Raw genomic sequence first — 17,854 nt, 5'->3', positions numbered from 1 at the left:
ATCTATGACAGACCTGAAAATAAATGTAAAAGCATCTCTAGAGATTTTGTTAGGACTCTTCCTTTCATTTTTTGTGGGTATTTAAAACGTGTTCTGTGGATTTGGAGTGTATTAAAGGTCAAATATTAAAACACATTTCAAAATAGTAAATTTACACCTTGAAAATCAGATTTTTTTGCACCTACAGTCAGGAAGTAAGAACTCCACCTTGAAGGCTGGAGAGCCTTTGATAATGACTGCAAGTTGGTTGTATATTTAAAACAGTGGGCAGGCACCAGTGTTTTTCTCTTTGAAACCTTGCAAGTTCCCTCCACAGATTCAGACTGCTGTGGATCACAGATGAGGAAACAGAAAGCCTGCCCTGCTAAACAGTGTTGTCCCTAAAAGAGAAGTTTCATAACATAGATAGTATCTCTCAAGAAAAACCTCTTGCACACAGAAAGCCTTTAAAGGAAGTTCAGATGTGAAAAAAGCAGGATCAGTCTATAAATTGCTTACCAGCCTGCAGCAGAAATAGTTTTTGAATTCAAAATTGATTAACACCAATTTGATCATCTATGCTCCAGTGTGAAAGAAGACATGCTGTCAAGAAGAGACAAATTGCCTTCTAAGGCCTTCTGCTCATACTCCCATTTTTTTCCCACAGTTCTCTAGTCTTGCCTTAATTTCCTGGCAGGAATGTTAAGAGCCTATCCTATCTCTAGGGAAATCTCTCAAGCCTATTTTCCTGCTTGGTACAGAGGGACAAGAAAGAATGCCAGGACCCAAATCCTCGGGCAGAACAGAGTCAGAAGGGAATTCTGCTAACTGGAGCAAGTGGATTTTGGTTATTCCCATATATTGCTATTGCAGAAGGTACGCCTGGTACATTATTTGCAACAAGACAACTAGCAAAAACATGACAAATGGCAAGAATTTACTCAAAAAAAAAAAATCCCAGAAGACCTGATGAAAAATTAAAACATATATATATGCCAAATCCTACTGAAGAAGCAGATGCTGCACATGAACAAAGAATAATCAAGTTTGTTTTGCAGGATAGGCACATGTAAGGACAGAAACATGGCTAGGATGGGAAATAAAAGTGTCCAACATTTTTTCCAGAATATATGAAAATTCTTGCTTCATATACATTCTATAAAGAACAAAAGCAAAGACACATAATTTATCAGCAGCACAGCATGGGTACTCATTCACAGAGAATTAATGCACATACAATACACAAGATTTCATCTTGCTACCAACTCTTCTACTATTTTTGAGCCAACCAGTCAATTCTAGGAGAACAATAGATTGACAGCAGGTAAGTAGGTATAAAATATAAGAATGCATTTAAGCCACAATACTTAGAAACAGATTTTAGCGTATATTACACCAAACACTCCAAAAATCTAAATGCATACTTGTGTGTATGCGCATGTGTATATATGTGTGCACACACTCATGCACCAGCATGAGACTTCCAAGGGCAAGGAATTCCACAGAGCTTGCAGAATTTTTCATCAGCTACTTTTTACTCAGGGGTATTCAATCCAGATTTTTCAACAGCAAGACTATAACTGCACTTTCAGCCTGAAATAGGCTCATTAAATTTCTCATTTAAATGAGGAATAGTAATACAGATCATGTAACTGATCATGTACTACCATATAACAGACCTTTAAAGTACCTTTGTTAAAGACCTATTCACTTATTCCACCATAAAATCAGCATAGTTCTCTGTTACCCTTTCCTTTTTGTCTTCTTTTTATTTCTGTTCCTAGAAGCTAGTCAAAGAAGTATAAGAAATTTCTTTCAGTCATGTGACTCTGTTTTTCTATATGGTTTTCTTGAGGGATTAAAAAATTGTCTTAAATTTTTTTTGGTTGGTTGGTTGGTTGGTTTGTTGGTTTGGTTAAATTCTAAAAGCAAAACATTTTTGCAAATGTAGAATAGTGCAACTTGAGCGTCTTTCCAGCTGACCATATACCTGTCTTGCTTTGACTGGCTGTACCCCTATGTTTGTTCAATGTTGAATGTAGCTCCACTGTTAGTCTTGTTTAGACAAGGAAGTTACACTAGTTGGACTTGCATCAGTTTTAAGTAGGGATAATTAAATTGGTGCAAGTCCCTGGGTAGACCTCTTTTCCCACCTTCAGAGTGACTTACAGTGTTTTAGATTAACCTAATTCTTAACTAAGGTAATGAAAAGCAAAGCTTGATTTTTGTGCAGGAACATTAAAGGAAATGTAGTGCAAATGTTCAACAATTTATAGCATTTCTAAGTTACCCTTCCAAGTGAATATTCACCACCCTGGTGTTTCATAACACTGTCTAAAATATGCACATATGGTTTCACAAGAACAACCTTGTGTTAAAGTACACTTGTTTCATAAGAAAAAGAACCCTTCCTATGAAATATGAAACTATTTCAATTTCCTTTTCCTGATCAAACTACAACCCTTTAACAAGAGAGGAAATCCTTATGCTACTGGGAAGACTTTTACACCAAGGCTGTTTATTTAAGACATTTGAGCGGCTGGTGCTGAAGATAAGGTTCACAGCACAGCTAAAATCTTGATACTGGCTCTAGAAGGTCTTCATTTGCTACCTCCTCATTGTTTGCATTGTCTTGCAAATATGGAGAAGAGGACTGAACTAAGCTGAACCATAAATTTAGATGAATATGAGCAGGTTGTTAAGTATCTTCATCATGTGAGTTCAGTTTTGATGGTGACAAGTTTATTCAAAATTGCTGGTAACAATAGCTCTGAAAAACTAGCCATCCTTCACTGATCTTCCTGAGAATCCATACATGACTGAGACACAGTCTTATTCATCTTAGATAAATACAGTTTGGAGCAGAAGCTGCTTAATGTGTTTGAAGAATAGTGAAAGAATAAGGACTGTTCTCACTGTTAAAAGGACATATACAACCAATTTGCTCAACTGCAACCGGCAAAATATACTTAGCACTACAGATTCATGTTCATTGTATTTATCTGCTTATTCTTTATAAATTATTTTAGTTGCTAATTTTAAAACTTCTTTTCTTCCAAAAGATTTTTCAATCTCTCTCCATTTCCTGTAAACTTTGGAAGTATTATTATAATTTATATACTCTTAATAGCACAAAATACCTTCCAATAGAAAGACTCCAAAAACAACACAAAAAATTACGTACTAAGCCTCCCAAAAGCATTGTGAAATTAGGTAGTAGTACTATATTTGTGTTAGAAAAGGGAAACTGAAATACTTAAAGTTTACAATTTCCTTGCAGTCAGTAGGGCAGTCTGTGCTACAGCCATGGATAGAAGTAAAGCTTAAATCTACCCCGTTTAACTGAGGCATTCAAGTCAGGAAGTGAGCTGCTCAGGATTTCCCTGGAGTCAATGAAGAGAAGCAGGGACTTCCACAAGACCATTCAGATAGCTGGCTCTTCCTTTGGGCTTCCTACTGTCTCTTGACACAGCACTGAGAGATTCCCCACAGCAAAGAAAATCCTAGCTTGGCTATCTCTGGCTTTCAGCCAGAAGTTTGGGTGGGATGATGCAGACAAAAAACACCCAGCTCCTTACTCTTCCCACATGGGCTGTCTTTCTTTTCCTTTTTTTTTTTTTTTCCACAGAGTGCCCAGCTCTGTGAAGATTGGTTCCAAACCACAGAAGGGAATGGGAACAATGAGTTCTCAGCACCCTCAAAATGACACGCAATTTACTTTATATCAGTTTCATTTAGAAAAGCTCTCAGTGCTCTAAATGAGACCTCCCACTGGGCATGTCAGTTGGACAGTTCTGATGACTAATAAATGCAATATTTTATTGTTACCAGAAAGTTCCTAATTACAGCTGTCAGCACTGGAAACAAACATATTCAGGTTCCACTGCACATTATGTAAAACCTTCTGTCCAAGCTTGGGAAATACTCTTTTTTTTATGCAATTTTCTACCAAATGTGGCATATATGAGACTGCTCTTCTGCTTCTTAAAAAAAAAAAACACAACATTGCCAAATTGATTATCCCTCAAATAAATGTAACGCTTTCAGGCATTTCCACATTTGAAGTCTTGTCCCTTTCTTGTTGGTACCTCAAATTATCCCAATGACTTCAGAAGTGTGGTTAATACTGCTTTGAAATGCAGGCACATTATTAGCCAAGAGATTGTTTAGAGGTAAATAAGCAATTTCAGCTTTATATTCAAACATGAATTTTCTTAGAATCAGTTTGCTTCCATGAACTTACTTTTGCTTCTTAAATTCCATTTTTATATACTTAATCATTGATTAGGACATAATATATAAGTAATCCCACTAATTTGAATCCCATCATTTGTTTCAAATCTTGTTTGTGAGAACTGCATTTCAAAGGTCACTAGGATGAGGCTCTGTTTTGGATGTGAGAATTCATTGACTCTGAAGAAAAAAGGAATACCTAAAATAGTAAACAGCCTCTGGGTCTAGACAAGAAATCCAGATTCAAGCTGGATGCCAAATAGGAGGCTACTGGCCAGTTTTGGATGAAACATTTTCACTGTTTCCTTTTAGCCCTGGTCCACCTTGAAAAGGGAAGATTTACTGAAAAGCCATTCCTTACACAGCTCTGTCAGTAATATAAGCACAAGAACAATGGTAGATTCCAAATCTAATTATCTGCTTTTATTTGGGAAAACTAACAGAAGTTCATCATGGATCTCCTGGTTGCACTTAACATCCAAATGTTATGTGGACTCTAAGGCCAGATGCCACATTACAAAATCCCTAGTGAGACATAAGCATAAATAAAATTTTTACTATTTCTTGTATTCATTCAACTAGGGAATATTGGTTTCTTAATGTGACAAAATTTTATACACTCTATGGCCACCTCCCTCTTTGTATTAATATAAATTATCCTCATAGGATATTATGACATCTCTAGGTATGCCCTCTTCAGGGCAGGCTCTGTCACATTTTCACACAGCTTCACAGCAAGAATGACATATAAGCAATTTTCCCATCTTCAGCAAACAATATAAAATCCAAGGCATAATCCACGCACATAAGCAAATTATTATTATTATTATTTCAAATTTTCAGTGGAGCCACAGCACACAGTGACAGAGACCAGTCTTTCCAAAAGCTACTTTCTTCTATACAATGATTGGTCTCCTTCAAAACCTAGATTCCTTAGATGCTTAAAACCCAAGTGAGCACTTGTGATCTTATGTCTGTAAAAATAGGGAACAGAGAGCACAAAGAATGCCATAGACAAATGATTTATCAAAACAATGAGAAGAATAAACTTTAAAGTGGACTATCAAATGACTATAGATACCCCAGAAAAAAAATGCTCATAATTTCTTTCTTTAATGACTGAAACCAGCTCATCATTTTATACTTCTGTTATAGTTGGTGACAGAACAGGCACTTTGCAGGCAAAGGGAAGTGAGTGGAAGCTTCTTTATTTGGTTTAAGTCTAGCGATGCCATCAATATTTGCAGAGAAAACGAAAAAAAATTAAAACCTAAGAAATCTAAGTCTGGGATCTGGCTGACAGAATAGTTGTGGTTCACTTTCAGCTCAAACTTGTACAGCTGTGTTAGCTTCTTATTGTATATTATTATTAAGTATTAATTTTAAACTTTTATATTATTCTGCCTAGGTGATGATCAGGAAAAAAAGAATGAGTAGATCATGTAAAATTCACTACTGTAATAACAACTATTACTACTGTTTGGACTGATGGATAAGTATGTGAAAAACTCATCTATATAGCTATTCTGAATGTATACAGAGTCTATTGATGCCTTGAGTTCAACAAGCTGACTAACAGAAAGTTCCCAAGCAAGACACGATGATAACATTTCATGTAACTCCTCTTTGGTAATACTTAGACACTGCAATTAAATGCCAAACAGCATCACGTGTGCCAGTCAGTTACTGCAAGGAGAATGTGATGAACTGTTTGTTTTGAACTATTAGTATAAACATATTGCAGAAATGAAACCCAAGCTTAAACAATGGGGAAAGCTATCCGGTATTAAAATAAACAGTTCTAGGAAAATCTCTAAAAATGTTTACCAAGTCATCTTCTTTCAAATAGTTTCTGTGCAGAGCATTTTGCTGGGTCCCTGATTTGCCAACCAATCCCTGTTATGCTGACTATAGATATGCAAATGTCAATGGACAAGGCTGCAACTTAATTGCCAGTAATTGGCTCCCCAGACAAGCACATTTTTATCTTCACTCAGGCTTGTGTTCTTACTTTACTTTGATACTTGCTTTGCTCCTAGAAATCTGCTAGTCTAGATATCAAAGAAAACCATTTTCAGATACAACAGAGTTAAGTAAATCCTGTTTCTCCCAAACTTCCTAAATAAATAGTTTTTCAATATTGCAGGCTAGCATTTGTGCTGAGAAAACAAGTTACTCAAACATAGCCTATGGACAACTTTAATGAAAGTTATACATATAACCTGAAGTAATAAAGTTATTTCCATTATGTAAGCCAGAATATATCTCAAATTCTTAAACATTATGTCTTATTCTAGCTATTCACTTCCAGTCATAGACCTATAACTATAAATTATTCTTTGTTTATTGCAGGTGCAATTGTAAAATACTGTTTAGTGTAGCAGCAGCTACATCTGATATTAAAAATATAGGGAGGGAAATAAATGCAGAGTATAAAAATGATATGCGAGTTATCTACATAATATATTCATTGCACTTCAACATTATGCTTGTTTAGAAAGGAAATGAGTTATGGCTGAGATGCTTTGTAATGGCAAAAACCACAAAGCAAATTCAGTATTCAGAGATGCTATAATAGAGCTGCATCAGCCTCATTTGTTCAGAGCGAGCCATACTCCATCACACAGAGAAACGAGTCCTTTTATTCCAGGGAAAACTGACACATGGGGATATGTGCACAATCCCAGTTTTATGTAAACCCCTGGGAGCAGAGGCTTGGGGGCTGGGAAGGAAAGGAGGAGGGGGGATAGGTCTGCCCATAGTATGTTTAACAATAACTGCAGAAAAAACAGTCCTCAAATATAAAGCCCTTTCATTGGTCTTCCTACCTGTTTAATCACTTCCCTCCAAAGTGTGAGAGGACTAACCCTAACTCAGACATTCACACTCCAGACTCATATTTCTTCGTGCTCAGCTCACACTGAAACAGTGATCTTAGTTCAGTCTCTAGTGGACAAACACAGAATAAGTCTTATAAGCTTGATCCAGCAGGCACTTTACTCAAGTAAAATCATGTGTGTATAAACACAAATAACAACTTTCCTCTTTTTAGTGCTTGCCTCAGCCCTCCCAAGGTATAGTAAAATAATTTCTTAAGAAATGCTTTCCTCTGCAAAAGGCATCCCCTCATTTCCGGCATTATATTCCCAAAGCAGACTAAGATATTTAAAAAAAAAGAAAAAGAAAAGGAAAGTAATCTAAAAAGTAAATGTTTGATTATATTTTTTTTACAGTTACATATTTACTGACAGGGGCTTTTCTCTCTTGCTACAGCCAGATATGCAAAGAGCACAATTAATTTACCAAGAGACCAGGAAATCCTCTTTAAAGACTTTAGGAGTGTTAGGGGGATGGGGAATGACTGTATATGCTTTTTAACATATTTCTGTCTTGTATACTGCCTGCTGAAACAAAACTTGTAAATAACACAGGTAATTAACTATGCTAATAGGAAGTTTTAGCTCGCCAAGTCAAGTCTTCACTAGATTTTTATTGATGCTCATTCTTAGGATGAACTTGTGTTAGAGTTAAATAATGTATCTTTCAAAAGTGTATATACAGTAGTTTTCTTGTGACATCTTACACAACCAGTTACATCCCTCAATTGCCCAATTTTCTGCTTTGCCAGGTCAAAATGCCAGTGTGAGAATTGAAATAATACAAACAACTATATACAAAGACTGTTTATTTATTTTTACTGGTCAGCTATCCCAAGACATTTTCATTACCAAGGCATTGAAAAGATCCTGCAAGGTATGTAATTTTACACAAGTGAGTAATCCTGTTAAGGTGAATGGGACTGCTCATATGAGTGGAATTATTCACATATTTATGTCTTCTCAAGCCCAAACTTCAGCTAATGCATAAAATAGTGAAAAATTCATTAGAAAATTAGAACTACTGCACAAATTCTTAAAAGTAATTACTTCTGCTAAGTTACTGCTACACCTTGAAACCCATTTTTCCCTTCCTATGACAGAATGCACATATACACACACAAATTGAAACGGGCTGTTTGAACTCCAGTGTAATCTACACAGTTAAAAACTTTTACTGCGGTGTTTTAGGACTGTGAATGCCTATATACTTTCTTCTTTCTTTCTAACAATTAGCTGTGTGGAACAATTTATATAGATCTATTTACAGAGGAACAATGATGTTCTTAACCCAGTGCCTTTAAATGCTGATTTTTTTAAATGCTCCCTCTTGCTGTCAGAGTAGCAGGTATCCTGCATGGCATGTGACCTGAAGCTGTGAGCTGAAAGACAGTTTACAGGAATACTTAGTAAGTTCTGTCATTAGAGTCTCTGGAGGATTTTTGTGTTCTCTGGCTTACAAACATCCGCAGTCTCTTGAGATAAAACTTCAAGAAGCTGCATCTTTCACAACAGGAAAATTCTGCTCCCAAAAGCAATGTCACCAAGAATGGTGCACTCTGGCTGAAACAGTTCTCCCCTACACAGCCATGAACTAGGTGAATCCTTATTACCTCAGTTCTCATAGAAACTAATAAACCCCCTGAACAGCATAAGGGTCACAAAAAAAATCCATTTAGTGAGAAATGAAAAAAAAGAAACACTTACTTTTTGAAGCCACTGAGTGTAATTTTCCATCACATGTTCCAGATGTTGCAGTTTCTGGGAAGGGAAATCCTGTTCCACGTGAGGAGCATCTCTCTGAAGAGCATTTGTGTTATACTGGTCTGTCGTGCTTTCACGACAGTTCCCGTCCTGTTCTGGCAGAATGAAAGTGTAGGTGCACTGCCCGTGCTGAATCCGGTTAAATCTTCTCCCACTGGCTTCTGGACCCCGACGCTGGCTATTACAGCCTATATGAGGAAGAATCGCTGCCAGGAAAGCAAAGGAAAGGAAAACTGACATGTTATTATTACTTTCCTTTCCTGCTTTAACAAAAACTTTTTCTTCGTCTTTAAATTTGTTCTTAATTTCCCTTGAAGTCCTTGGAAAAGGGACTGGAGAAGAGCACTTTGGTAATCAAGCTTGGATAAACTGTTGTTTTTTTTTAATTTCACTATGAGGATAGATTCCTTAGTTAAAATTGGGAATATTTATTGCATAGTAGTTAAGATTTATTGTTTCCTCTCTGTTACAGTCCAGCATGTAGCCTGCTTTAGTCAGCTGCATATGCATATCCCAGTCTCTTTCCCCTACACTATCTGCTGCAGAACTGCTATTTTCTCTCAGGCTTCAGTGAGTTTTATTAAGGTTGCACTTTCAAGCCAAGCTGGAAGCAAGCAGCCTTTCACAAGATGACTTGACAGGAATGCGTGTATGAGTGCGCCCCTATGCTAGGGATGGCTGATGGCTCCGTGCAGAGGGATCATCTTACAAACTGGCTGGATGCATGACCTCAATCATGCATGGCTTTTCAGCCCCTATTGCATACAACAGCTAAGGGCTTTTGACAAATTCACGTAAGTTTAATAAGGAAGGCAGTCCACCTTAATACACTTCATATGTTCATGCTGACCTATTAAAATGTAGATAAAGTGTAGAAGTTTGTTGTAATCCCTCTGTAAATATACAAAGCACTGAAATTAAAAATGCTTTCATTTCTGCGTTGCTCTGCATCTATTAAAGAATTCTAAGTTTGGAGAATGACACTTATGGGAAAAAAGTTACTTTTAACCCTCACATGCTTTAGCTACTTTTCTAAGACAATTGTGTTTCTTTAGCAGAGTTAGCAGAGAGGGTTTTTTTCAGCATATAATGAAATTAAGACTGCCAAATAGTAATGGGAAATGGCAGTACAGAAGGATAATAATTTTCTATGCTTGGCATCTAAACTAAGGTAACTAATTATAAAACAGTGAGGGACGGTGGCTGAAATATTCCAGATTGTCTTCTGTACTACTGCATAGTTATTACATCCAAAACACTTCCTTCAGTTTGCAAGTCTGTCTGGGGCTATACAGGCATCTCTCATCATATGTAGAAACTTTCTTAAGGGCAAAGTGCTTAGAGAAAAATTGTGGTAACTATTTAACAAACTGTCTTACACTTAAATAATGCCTTTGGCATTTGCTAGGAACAAATTTAAAAATGCACCAATTAGAAACAGGATTGGAGTATTCCTGAAATTCAGAGGAATTTGGATCTGAGTTCCTGCTCTACATTTTTATTCTAAAAGAATTGCTTGGAATATTTAGCCAAGTATATGGTCTGCTCCTGAGTAAGTGATTCCTATTCAAAAGTGGGGGTGAAGGCTTTTCGTTTTGCATCTGGAAGCAAACCATTGCATTTGGACTAAAAAGAAATATCCCCTAAAATAATACAGAGAGATGAGAAAGTCTTACCTTGCTTTGAAATGTCTGCATGTCCAGTGCAGAGAGAGAAAAAAAAAAGGAAAGAATTCAAAGCAAAGAGCAAAGCATCAATGTTACTTTTGTTTTTAAAAAAAATCAGAATATCCTTCTACCTCTGAACTGTTCAGCCCACCTTTGCACTCTGCTTTTTCTTTTTCTGCCTCTGAAGAGCAACTGCTTTCTTGCTTTCATATAGCGTTTCTTATAATTCTCTACCATTATCACAACTAGTTCTGCCATGGGTTTGTTGCACAGTGTCTGCATTTATTGTGAAATGTAATTGCAAGATATTTGTTCATATAAGATCAGAGAGCTTCAGTCAGGAAGAAAACTGTAGGATAAGACGTTGAGCTCAAGGGTTAGCATAAAACCAGCTATTTCCTATGAGACAAAGCAAAAATATCAGAGCACAAACATGGTAACAATCCGTTTTGGGGTGGGTTTTTTTTGTTGTTGTTTTTTTGTTTGGGTTTTTTTTTTTTTTTTTGCTTGTTTGGTTTTGTTTTGTTGGTTTTTTTTGTTTGCTTGTTTTTTAAGTAAAATGAGAACTTTATGAAAGAGCCTCAGAGCAGCTAAAAGGGGGGTAGCAAAGGTGGGTGTACAAAGGCTTCCTAAATATCTAGGCCATATTTTAAAATGCCACATATTACACAAATACCACATTCATTTTCTCCAGAGTATTTAAACAACAGACTTATTCACATGCCAACATGGAAAAGTGAGATTATAAGCTTAAAAATGATGTTTTTCAGATAAGAAAAGACTTCACAGAAGAGCAGGCTCATTTTGTGGCTATTGCATGGCCCCTTCCCACTGGCTCAAGATGACTTCTCCTTCCCCTTTGTCACCCTCTTACTGAGATATAACAGCCATAAGAACCTTCAAGAAGTGCAGAATTGTCAGACACCTTTTGCATTTGCTCATGTCTCCAGCTTAGCTCCCTGCCACAGCACTTGCATCTCAAAGCAAGACCCTGACCCCAGGCCCCATACCGATGGATCACAGGCAGCACATAGTGCGCAGGTGCCACAACAGGGAGATGTGCAGAGCCGTGTAGCAGCCAGAGCATCTCCTACCAGAACACAGCACTAAAGGTTTCCTCACCACAGAGAAGGGAGTTCCACACACACAAAAACTTACTGCCCACATCTGGGTGGTATGAGTAGCACAGCTGAGACATCTTGTGTGTCCAAACACATGATGTCTCACACAGAGGCAAGGTAAGGATAGCAGGAGTCCCTGGAGGAGCTCAGGAGCTATTCTGTCACTCCCAGTTTGCAGCGCTTCTGGCCCAAGGGGATGCACAGAAGGGGACTCATGAATTGTGCTGGGATTCACTTAAATCTTTGCACGGACCCAGGGTGACTGGGCAGCAGCTCTGCTGGCTACACTGGAATTCAGTAAGATTTGGGGCTGTTCTTGCTGACACCTCAGCTGGAGCTGGCAACCAGGGTCCCCAGCTAGAAGCACAGATACTCCCAATCCTGTAAAACAGGGACCACCAAGGTCAACCTGCTGTTTCTTCAAACACATGGCAAAGTTGTTCTGATAAGGACATCAAACCAGTCAGGCTAGGTTCAGTTCACAGTCCTCCCTGAAACGTTCATGGTCCTGTGTATTCATAGGCAAAAGTGCAACAAGAAACACAGAAAAAAAGCTTGCTTCCAGATCTACAGTCATGTCATTCCACAGGGAAATTTTCTGAGGAATTCCATTTTGTCTAAGAAAAACAGATTCAGAAAAAAGAATAGTTTTTAATTTCTAAAATTCCCTATTCCCATTAAGGTACTTGCTTTTTTTCTTTCCAAAATCAAACCAAGCAATGAACCAACCAAAAAATCTTTCCCCTAAAGTGTCAATAGCTTGGTGTCTTCTACCCAATTTGATAAATGTACAGTTTATTATCCCAGTACCACATGAACTATGTGACCTGTCCCAGCTTTTTGACCTAAAAATTTCATTGAGGTGAGGGAAAAAATAGTTCTCAAAGTTCAGCCAAAGTCGCTGTGGGTATTTCTGCAGGATCCTACATTATATACTATAGATACAATCAAAATTATTTGTCCAGGATTGCACAGAAAATCAGTGACTCAGCCAGAAACTGAGTGGGGGCACGGATGTATTTTAAAGACTCCTTATTTTCCTAAGACCACTTCCTCCAACACAATGACTAGTTTTGTATCCCCTGAATTCTTCCTTTTGTGTAACAGGGAAGGGATGGTTCCAGAAGCTTCCTTCACAGACCATGCAGAGTCTCATACACACTGTTTATTTAGTAGCTATACAAAATACTGTAGCTCACTATTGTAATGAATCCTACAATGTAAAATAAATAGGAATTCAACATCCAGATAAAAATTACATTCACATGATATTGGTTACCATAGATCTAGCATTAATATAATTTAATGGCTTTTGTCACAGAATCATATACATGCTCAGAGTTCAAACACAGATCCTAGGAAACCAGAATCTATTTCTTTACATATCTGCTGCAATATGCGCTGTTGCTGCAGATGAGTTACAATAAGGTTGCATCATGTCACACACTGTAGCTGGAGTTACTCCAACTCAACTTCCCCAATGTATAAGGGAAGTCGCTGCAGAATGGTCCCTAAATATAGGTGTAAGAAGCAGGTTTCTATCTCTAGGTAAACGCTGTACAGCAGGACACAAAATGTTTATTTTTAATGTAGCACATTCCAAAGAACATCATTCTAAACATATAAATTTGATTTCATAAAATGGGATCTGAAGTCCCATAAGTCTGACTGGTTTTGTGTTAACACTTCTCTGTTACTTCAGTGGAGATTGTCCGAATTTACCATCTTAAATGGGATGCAAGATGGGATGCAAGGTTTGTGCCTGACCCTACAGAATCCAGATGGTATTGAGAGCAAATGAAGGAAATGACCAGGCAATAACACTTTCTACTACTACATACTACCTTATGATTTCTTTTCTTACCCTCCTGGGAACAAGCAAAGAGTTATCTCAAATAAATTACACCTCAGGACTGGAGTTTGTATATTTACATGTGCATACTTAAGGTATGATTCCACACAGTGCTGCCTGCCAGATCCTTCCTTCAAAGGAATATGGCGATGGGCACTGAGTCATGCTGCAGCCAGCTCAGCTCTCCCAGCATTTGAATTCTTACCTGGGAAGAAATTCTTACCTAGGAACAAGCTGGGAACATTAACAGAGTGGCAAAAAGAAGCAGCTCTTAAAGGAACGTGGTGGTTTACCACAGAAATGTTTGAGCTACTGGTTATGCTGTACAACCGGTCTGAATTTTGTCTTACACAGAGGCTGGGAGGGTTCTCTGGGAAAAAGCTTTATCAGACTCTTTCTAAACATGTTGGCAGCTGAGAGAGACAGGTCCTTTCTGAAAACTTGCTTTCATGCTGTTGGGAACATGGGGAAATTGAGTGGCTCTTACATTCATAACAAATCTTCAAGCAAGAAAAAGCATGTACATTAATTCTGTTAAATTTGCTCTCATTCCCTGGGGAATAAAGGAATGGCTCCAGCATCCTCTTGTTCTCTATCTAGGGTAAATTTTATCTTTAACTTTCACACTTTCAGGATACTTGAGGCATTTTCAAAGACCAACTTCCCCCCTTATTAAATAGGAGTAATGCACAGTAACTGAAAACAGCAGGCATGACATTTCTGTTTGAAAATGGTAAAATCATATATGTCCTAATCTAAAATGATGAGGACCAATAAGAGTGATCTTCTACTGTAAAACCTAGACAGAACCAACAAACTGGCTGGCTTTAAAAGAAAGATATTTCATATGGATACAAACCTTTTATACTCTATCGTGAATGTTGCAAATTACAATGTCGACTTTGTTGCAAATCGCATTGAAAGTGCAATTTTTTGCAAGTCCTGCAAGGCTACAGCTTTCCTACCTAATGGAAAACAAAATTCTGAAGCAGGTGCTTAAAATCCTTGTTGATGAGGAGCACCATGTATGTAATGGTTAGAGACACAGAAGCCCAAATGGGGGTGTGTCACCCAATAAGGGGGTGACAAAACTCCTTATCCATAGAAGAAATATGAGACCTACCCACCATTGCTGAGCACCAATTTCCAGTGACCTCAATCTTTCTGTCCTCATCAGAAAGTCTTTTCTGTCTTTTCTTCAGAGGTCTGTCTGTAGCTCAGATCTTTCCAACTCAGGTGCAACAAAGGGGGAAGTGATGCCACTGCCACTTATCAGAGCATTTGGAGGTGAGTCCCAGGTTTAAATTCTTTTACTGCCTCATATGGAGAGAGATAGGAGTTAAGAGTCTCAACTTTTGGAACATATATATATTGGTAGCAACACATGAATGAGTACTCTGATTTATTCTGCTGGTTGAGACATGTCAGCCAGATTCCCCATCAAACTGGATGGCACTCTAAACAACCAACTGTGAAAGTAAATCTTGCTTATATTTTGACCTAATTAAAACAGAATGTAAAACTATCTCCTTCATTTTCTCCACACAGAAGAAGATGTAAATCCAGGTAACTTCTCAGTATTTATCAAGTATTTGGTTGAAGTATATGTAGCAAGAATATAGCATTTAAGAGTTATTACTGTTCTACTTCCTTAAATATAGATATTTTTTTCTAATTAAGACTGATTTTTCCAACAAACTTTTTTTTTTTTTCCATAGAATAGACTTAGATAAATAATGCACAGGAAATCAAATTTATTGGATATAATGCTGTGGTAGAAGCTAAGAATGTAAATTTTCATCTAGAGTTTCTGTGGTACTCTAATCAAGTTCATACAAAATACCTACAAATCAAAGGGACTGAAAAGAAAGGCCTGGAAGAGGTATAATCTATACATCAGTGAACAAAGAGGAAAAAGCTACAGAGAATGCACTGAATCTCCAATTTTCAAGTTTCTGTGAAAAATCTGGCAATATTGCTTTCCTAGAACAACAATAACACATCTTCTGCTTTCAGTTAAAAGAAGGATGAAACCCATCCTTCAACTGTACAAGCTAGTAGCTAATTATGTGGGTGAAATACCTAGCTTTTAATGTAGCTTTAAACTAGGAAAATACGGTATTGAGAGCTTGAATTTTCTTGTTTGAGTTCACCTTCAAAACCACAGCTTAACTGTTTTAGGTGCCTGGTTAAAAGAACAACATGGCAAGGGCAATGATGTTTCTGAAGTGTATTTCATTCCAAATGAGAAATTAACTAGAGTCCCAAGACTGAGAAATCTCAGTATTGCAGCTTTTAATATTCTCACCCTTGCTGTACTTTTCATGAATGGGCATACTCAACTCCATGAGTAGTCTCAGCGTTCATGCAATTTAGCTTAACTTTTTGGCCAGAGTTTGACTCTATCAGGAGCAGGAGCAGCCAACAGAAATTGTATTACACAATGCAAGCAGCCCAGTCTTCCAGCATTCAGGATCACCATCCTGGTACTTCTTCTGGAAAGGATAAATAGTAGGAAAGGAAGCAGAGAGAAGTACATGAATGATATAAATATTTTTGACATTGACTAATACCAAGATTTATGGCGCAGCTGACTTAGCTTGGAAGCTACACAAGTCCCAGCTAAATGAAGACACCTTAACAGAATTCCAAAAATGGAACAAACCCTCCCCCTCCCAAAAAGGGGCACATTCTTCTAGAACCTGGGGAAAAAAAAACCCACAACATTGTATTTCAATTAAAACTTCAGGAAATACAAGCTCATCATGGCTATGTGAATATATGATAGGTTGGATTGAGCCCAGCTTTAGATTTTCCCTGAAAGAGATCAGAATTTCAAGTGCTCTCTCCAGCAGTACTAAATAGATTGTAAATTCATATAACTGTATGTATGTTCAGGAATTAAGTCAAATGCTAACTGAATTGAGTGGCAAATGCTCCACCCCTGCCTGTGTTCAAGGCCAGGCTGGACAAAGCACTGGGCAACATGGTCTAGTGTGAGGCGTCCCTGATAGGGGCCGTTGGAACTTGATGATCTTAAGGTCCTCTCCAACCCAAATCATTCTATGATTCCATGACTACTTCGATAGCAAGACTAGCATATTGGACTTGGGTCTACCTAAAATCTTTCAGTCTCCAGGACCACGGTAGCTTCCTTACACTTAGACTATTTATTAATTCATTCCCAGAAGCTAGGATTTAGGTTCTGGGTGACAGATATAGCAAAGAAAAGACAGAATCAGCCACCAGGGATGTGAGGTACCAGAGGTAAGTAAACAGCAGTGTAGCCATTGAAAGAGAGAGGCACAGAGAGACAGTCTGGAATTAAAAATTGCAACTATTTCTTATTTAAGAGTGTGATTTATAAATAAATTATCTGTTATATTTTTATAGTGTACTTTTCTACCCACACCTCTTATTTATTTTTGCTAACAGCTTCTGTTTTCACATTCCATATGTGGGCATGAGGCAGAGGCTTGGTTTTCTGTGCTCCATTCCAGCAGTGTCCCCATAAGACCAGAATTTGTGGTTAACTAATTAGGAACCTCTGTCAACTGGCTAAAATTATTTTAAGAAGCCAATCAGCTTCTTCCCAATTGTACGTGTCACTTTTACTTAGGAAACAAAAAGTCAGACAACACAAATAAATAGCAGTGAGGCAAGAGGTTAGCTATGGTTTGCGAGCAGTGTCCCATGGAATCACAGCAGCAAGGCACACCAGCTGTGCGATGCTAAATAACCTCATTACATCCATGTGACACTACTCAGCTGAAGTGTGGGATGCATTCATCCTATACTTAGACAGCAAGCTGTCATAATTTTATATAGGAGAAACATTTATCATAAGCTGGCCTTAGTTAATTGGTCTGCTAGAACCAAGTCATTAATAGTAGTCAGAGACAGTATTTTCCAAGAGAGTTGGAAAATAGAGATAGGAATCCATGTCCTGGGGAATAGGGTGTGCTTAGGAGCCTCAGGCACTGTGCAACATAGCTTAACTAGCCCCGTAGCTCAGAAATCAATATGTTGCACTGCAATAGTAGTGAAGGCATTCTACATTCCCTTCAGAAATTCCCTCTAGCATGTCTGTACAACCTGCTGTGGCACAGATGCCCAAAAAGGCTTGTAAAACTCACTTCAATGGAGTTCTGAACATTGACAGGTTGTGGTTCCCTGAGGAAAGCAGGCATAGCCACACTGTTTGAGATTGACACCTGTAGCAGGGAGACAGAATGCAGATCTCAGGCTTCTAATCACACTGAAGATCTAAAAATGCCCAATCAATGAGGTGTAAAAATTTAGATAATTAATAGGATTACATATATCTGGTTTCCTTTAATGCCAGTGATCATATAAACACTG

At 37.8% G+C, this 17,854-nt stretch overlaps 1 protein-coding gene across 1 annotated transcript in view; it reads right to left on the bottom strand.

Annotated features, from left to right (window-relative positions):
* ANGPT1 (angiopoietin 1) overlaps positions 1-10,961 on the bottom strand; it is a 156,014-nt gene extending 145,053 nt beyond the window's left edge. The window contains exon 1 of the mRNA XM_061447874.1: positions 8,796-10,961. Within this exon, the coding sequence (XP_061303858.1) occupies positions 8,796-9,092 (297 nt within the window). The 5' untranslated portion in view covers positions 9,093-10,961. The remainder of the gene's footprint in view (positions 1-8,795) is intronic.
* Between the last annotated feature and the right edge of the window lie 6,893 nt (positions 10,962-17,854).

Source organism: Pezoporus flaviventris, unplaced genomic scaffold, assembly GCF_033815535.1.
Source record: "Pezoporus flaviventris isolate CSIRO_AGI_PZ_B2104156 unplaced genomic scaffold, CSIRO_AGI_Pfla_v1 ptg000007l, whole genome shotgun sequence".
Taxonomy (NCBI): Eukaryota; Metazoa; Chordata; class Aves; order Psittaciformes; family Psittacidae; genus Pezoporus; species Pezoporus flaviventris.
This window is presented reverse-complemented; position numbering and strand designations above follow the sequence as displayed.